General features: G+C 40.4%; 1 protein-coding gene across 1 annotated transcript; it reads right to left on the bottom strand.

The window, feature by feature from the left end:
- Window positions 1-2,889: 2,889 nt before the first annotated feature.
- LOC5514764 (gastrula zinc finger protein XlCGF57.1) lies at window positions 2,890-5,224 on the bottom strand. The gene has a single exon (XM_048734691.1). The coding sequence runs from the start codon at window positions 5,099-5,101 to the stop codon at window positions 3,170-3,172; it is 1,932 nt and encodes a 643-aa protein (XP_048590648.1). The 5' UTR covers window positions 5,102-5,224; the 3' UTR covers window positions 2,890-3,169.
- Between the last annotated feature and the right edge of the window lie 879 nt (window positions 5,225-6,103).

Raw genomic sequence — 6,103 nt, 5'->3', positions numbered from 1 at the left:
TAGCGGAGTCGTAGGCTGATTTACACTCAGTGATTCGTGTTGTCGCGGGCTAGTCGTATACGACCAAATCGCGCTGTCTAATTCAGCCTTTAGACAAAGGATCCGTTCACATGCAATTTCATGGCATCTAGTATTCGAAAAATCCGTTTGATCCAATGACGTCACGTCAGTCGGCCTAGAGGAGCGACATCCATACCATTTGCAGGGGGAGGGGCTTGCGTGAACCACGTGAATTAGCTAAAAGAATAAATAAAAAAATATTAATGCAGCGACTCATTTTCTTGAAATTGTTTTTAGTCATTGTTTTTTATTCACTGAATAGTGGAATGTTCGATTTACCGAGGGTTCCAAACAGGCAGTCAAATGTATATTTATAATAGACCCTAAAATATCGCTAAATGTGTAAGCCCCTGCTTTTCTGAAAAGGAGTCTAAAAGTGAGGGGATTGGGCACGTTATCAAGAGAAAGAATATATGCTTCAGATTTTTTAAACCGGAATATAGTGTGAATGTCGCTATCAGTGTCCTCAGTGTGGTGAATGTTTTGCACGGGCTGGACACCTGAAAAGACATGCTCTCACACATATAGGAAAATAGACACATCAGTGTCCTCAGTGTGGTGAATGCTTTGCACTCTTACAGTCCCTTAAGAGACATGCTCTTATACATACAGGAGAAAGGCCACATCAGTATCCTCAGTGTGGTGAATGTTTTACACAGGCTGAAAACCTCAAAAGACATGCCAATACACATACGGGAGAAAGGCCACATCAGTATCCCCAGTGTGATAAATGTTTCGTACGGGCTGGTCACCTCAAGATACATGGTCTTACACATACTGGAGAAAGGCCACATCAGTGTGGTAAATGTTTCACAAAGGCTAGTAACCTCAAAACCCATGCTTTTATACATACGGGAGAAAGGCCACATCAGTGTCATCAGTGTGGTAAATGTTTCGCACGGGCTGGAAACCTCAAAGCCCATACTCTAACACATACGAGGGAAAAGAGACATCAGTGTCCTTAGTGTGGCTGCATGGCATGGTACAAGCTATAAATATTTCAGTGACAAGCTTCAACCCTCAGTCTGTTAAGAATATGTTGAAAATTAGTAGGAAAAACTTTCTTTATTATTGGAAGCAGGACTGTGTTATTTTCACCTGTTTAATATTAAAATTATCAGTTGAAAGTAAGTTGAAGAATGAACATCCAAAAGAAGTTTCCTTTTTGACTCATCCCATGACCATGTTGTAATTGTAAGGAAAATTATCAAACGATTATTGAAATATGTAGAGTGGAGAAAAATTAAGAATGCTGATTACTGGGTTACTGAGTACAATAAGCCTCTTATAATGGCTCCCTAGGCATGGTTCCTTAAAAGTGTTAATCAACATATCCACCTAAAAAGCTTTCTGTTGTTTATGTTTTCTTTTGTCCATTGGATATCATTAATCTATTACAGATAATTGTATTTGAGCTTCTAGGAACCGGGCTCTGAACTTTAAAATTGTACTCTTAATACCAACTCTACCCTGTTTGGAAGAAAGTCTTGCGATATCCAAAAAAGCCCAGCACAACTAAACAAGGCTATATATGTTCACAAGAAATATATATATATATAATTTTCTATAAAAAAACCCATAATATTTTGCAGGTTTTTCTTATCCAGAGCTTTGGGGGATTCGTTTCCATAGCTTTAGCATTATGTTGATAAAAATGCGTCAATTTTGCCTTCATTACATAACACTTTACAACTAACACAGTTCAGGAGAACTCCTGTTTATTTTGGATATGTAGCCAGCGCCCAGCTAGCAGTAGTCACTGCTGAAGAACATTACAATGCAAAACAATCTGACAAGTAGTAAACACTGCTGAATTTCCAATACAATTACAATCTGAAAAAGGTGAAACATTAAATCACCTAATTCATATTTGCAAGAAGTTAATACTGAGTCGGACACTAAACCAGAGACAAAAACCCTATTGGAAAATAACTCTGGACCGTGTTCCCTGAACCAATGCTCAGCATTACGTGCTCCCGGGCCTGAAGAGCCAAAGAAAAAGTTTAAAAAAGAAAATACACATGAAAAAAAAATTAGCAAATGTCAATATGGCTTAAACAAAGAAGCTGGCTAGAGTGACACAAGCACGCTATGTCTCCCCTTATATACTCATACTCATACTGCACTCTCTTTACATTCCCACATGTTATTCACATGCCGTCAATTCTATCGGCAGAAATGTATTACATCTCTTAAGAGGAATATTAGGCGATTACAATAAATGTGCACATTTTAGCAGGCCATGCTGCCTGTGTGTGTGTCTTCTTGCTAAGCAAAGGTTGGCCACTGCAAGACAATTTATCGCGTTCATAGTCTAACAAGAGGAATCTTCAAATTAAAACACAAGCTATAAAAAATCCCCAGAATCAAAATTCGAATCTACGAACCACTTCAGCGACACAGCAGCCCACTCATTAGCTTGATAACCTCATTGTTCTATGGATTCCCGTTCTACTGTTTTGTTTCCCATTGTTTTGTCTGTGATGCATAAATCCAATGAGGTGTAATCTTCTGATAGCTGCTACAAGACCATTTGTAAGGGTAGTAGGCTACCAGCATAAATACATCAATAGACTTTAAAGGGAAGCACTCGCCCACTCTATAAACCGATATTTTATAACAAATACATAAAATCTAAAGTAATTCCCCCTCTGATTGAATTGCTTTATGAAATGGCGGACTAGAGCGCATCCCCCGCAAACACAAGTCTAATATAATTTGTGCCTTTCTTTAATAAACTGCCGTCTAAGGGTCTAAATACAGCACAATTTTCATTAAACGGTTATAGAATCATTTAAAGAACCAGTATGTCAATTTTGAATATTTTTATTACGTTTCTCATTATTAGGGTTTAAAGAAATATTTCCCAGCTTTTTCTATTAACTATATAATTCTACCACAACATTGTGACTTGATTAAATTTGCTAACAGAATATTTCTTTCCAATTTTCATACTATACTTTCACCCCCAAAAAATCCAAAATGTCACAATAAAGTTTCATTCAACTGCCAGAGTTGCATCATGCCTTGCTGGCAGAAATAAATAAGGTCCCCCTAGCAAACATACCCATATTATCAGGCATCTCTGCATTGTGGTCCAAACCTCTTTTCATTTCATATTGGCTAGGTCGTCGCTCTTATGCAGTAACATGTGATTTTTTAGTTCTCTCATTTTAAAGAAACCAGCATCGCAGAGTTCACACTGAAATGGGCGAGTTTTACTGTGAGAAGCCACGTGTAACTTGAACTCGTAACGTCGATAGAACTCTCGGCCGCATGTTTCGCATTGGAAACGCGAGGTGTGCTTCGGTTTACATAGATTGCAGTACTCTTCTCTCTCAATCTCCATCCCTTGTTTGCGCTTAAGAGCACGGACAGAAGGCCCAAATCCAGTTCCGCAATTCACACAATGGAACATCCTACTCGCAGCGTGAGTTAAAACATGATTAACCAAGTTATGATTCGCGCGGAATGTCTTGCCGCATTCCTCGCACACAAACGGTTTATTATCCGTATGCGTTTTTCTATGATCCCTAAGACTACTCTTAGTTCTTAAGCCCTTACCACAGATCTCACAAACAAACGATTTCTCATCGACGCCCTGAGTATGAAGCTTCAAATGGGTGTTACGAGTACTGCGGCATTTGAATGTCCTAGGGCATTTGTCGCACGCGTAAGGCCGAGTGGTGGAGTGCACAGTCTCCATATGACGATTGCAATGACTTGAATGGCTGAAAGCTTTATCGCAGAGAGCACATTTGTACGGTTTCTCGAGGGTGTGGCTTCTCAGATGCTGCAGCATGTTTCCTCTAAGGCGGAATGCTTTCCCACAAACATAACAAGAATATGGTTTCTCGTTGCCATGGGAGTTTAAGTGGATTTTAAAGGAACCTTGGGAAGAAAAGCGTTTCCCGCATGTCTCACACTCAAATGGTTTTTCACCAACGTGCTTTCGCACGTGCTCTGCTAACTCTGTTTGTCCAGGAAAATCTTGCTCACACATCTCACACTTAAAGGGATTCATGCCAAACTTGTGCCGCTTCATTACAATCGCGGTGGAAAAGCCCCTGCCGCAATCGTAACAGATATGGACATATTTCTCAGTGTGACGTGTTTGGTGGCGAACCAACTCGCATTTCCATGGGAAAGCCCAGCTACACTTATTACACTTAAACTGACGGTTCTTTTGATGGCTCCTCTCATGGCGCCTTTGTTTACACAGTGTTGGAAATCCAGCAGAACAAACCCTACACTTATGTGGAAGCGTTTTTAGTCTTACCCGCCACTCTTGATACTCCAAGTGCGTCTTTTTATGTAGCACCAGAGCTGTTTTGTGCTTGAAGGCCTTGTGACACATCCAACAGGCGTGAGGTCGATACTCCACATGAACACGGTTGTGCAGCTCCAGGTGAAAAGCTGAAGAAAATGATTTGTCACAAGTCAGGCATCTAGAATGTTCTAAAACATTCCCAAAATCTTGGTCTAATGGCTGCAGGATTTCTTTCCGTGACTCTCCAGCCTGTCCTGTTTGGAGTGGTTCGGATTGTTCTAGAATATTCCTCACTCCTTGGTCTAATGATTCACGTTGCAACTCTGGTCTCTCTTCTGTTTCGAGTTGTTCTTGCTTAACTGTGAGTGTTGGTGGCAATCTAGAAGCCTCCAGAATATTCTCGATACCTCGGTCTAATGTCTGCAGAGCTTCACATTGCGTCCATGGTCCCTCCACTGTTTTGAGTTGTTCTTGTCTAAATGTGACAGTTGAAGGCTCTATAACATTTTCCAGACCTTGCACTAACTCCTCAAGAGCCACACGTTGCGACTCTGGTCTCTCGTGTTTCACTGTGACAGTTGATTGCAATCGAGAGGGTTCTAGAAGATTCTCCACATCTTCATCGGATGCCTGGGGATATCCTTGTTGTAATCCTATTTTCTCGCCTATAAACTCTTGTTTTACCGCTGACTTCTTAAATCTAAAAGTTTGTTTTAGTGTATTCATTTTATTTTGCAATGAATTATTCAAGCTTTCCTGTTGTTGCCCCATTTGCTCATCTGTATGTGAATACTTTTGAGTGACTTTTGGAAGTGTGTTAATGGTCGATAACGTCCAGTTTGAATCCAAGAGGTCATTCCCTTGTTCTATGTTGCAGCAAGGAGACCCAGCAGACCCAGCAGACCCGGCAGACTCAGCTCTTTTGAAGCACTAGAACACAAAACCCAAAAACAGTGGAATTGAAACAGGCAGGCTGATTTTAATAGGCAATGGCTACTACTTTACCAGATGGGGTGTGAATGTTAGCTAGGGTGTGGTAGGTTTGGGGGTAGGGGCAGAGACTTTCCTAGAGTTTTTGGACTTCCTTGTTTTTTTTTATAAGATATTGAGAAAAAATAAGGGCTTTCACTCAGAAATTAAGGACCTAAAGATATGAGAACATCACCGAGGAGAGTGGGGAAAAAACAATGGAATATATTTCAAAGGCCCACATGGAAATGTGTTCTCTCTGGTAGAAATTATTTCCAACAAAGCCTTGAGATGTTTCACAGTCTATTGGGGCTGTATTTGTTTGAGTTGTTAGCTTTTGTAGCCCATTTTGGTGCAGTATGTCAGGCACATACACAGGGGTGTGCACTTATTGAATGATCGTGAAGTAGTATCCTTTTTCCATGAGACCTATACCTTAAGTGCACACCTCCATCAGCCAATCAGGGGTATGTCCCTGCTGTTACAAATAATTTCTTTGCTTCATATTTGCTTCCCATAAACACCCCTGGTAAATATATTGTAAGACGATGGGAAAGTGACTTGATTGCTCATGATGTAAAAGGGATTAATGTTACTGCAGGCTAACAGGTGCGCATACCTATAGAACTTGCTAAGGAGGTGTGGAGGGGGAGGTAGGTCCACATTTACTGTTATTAGATCATAAATGGATAGTCACTGCAGAGTATTTGAAGATCCTTTCATAAGAAGTTACTTCTTTTTGGTAAGTCTTGGTAAAATGGGAAGAGGGTCCCGTATGTTTCACGGCAGAAAAATGCAGTTTTT

Source organism: Nematostella vectensis, chromosome 11 (assembly GCF_932526225.1).
Source record: "Nematostella vectensis chromosome 11, jaNemVect1.1, whole genome shotgun sequence".
Classification (NCBI taxonomy): domain Eukaryota; kingdom Metazoa; phylum Cnidaria; class Anthozoa; order Actiniaria; family Edwardsiidae; genus Nematostella; species Nematostella vectensis.
This window is presented reverse-complemented; position numbering and strand designations above follow the sequence as displayed.

What these genes read in the sequence shown, in the direction of transcription:
- LOC5514764 (XM_048734691.1), bottom strand. Translation starts at nt 5,101, where the DNA reads ATGGGGCAACAACAGGAAAGCTTGAATAATTCATTGCAAAATAAAATG.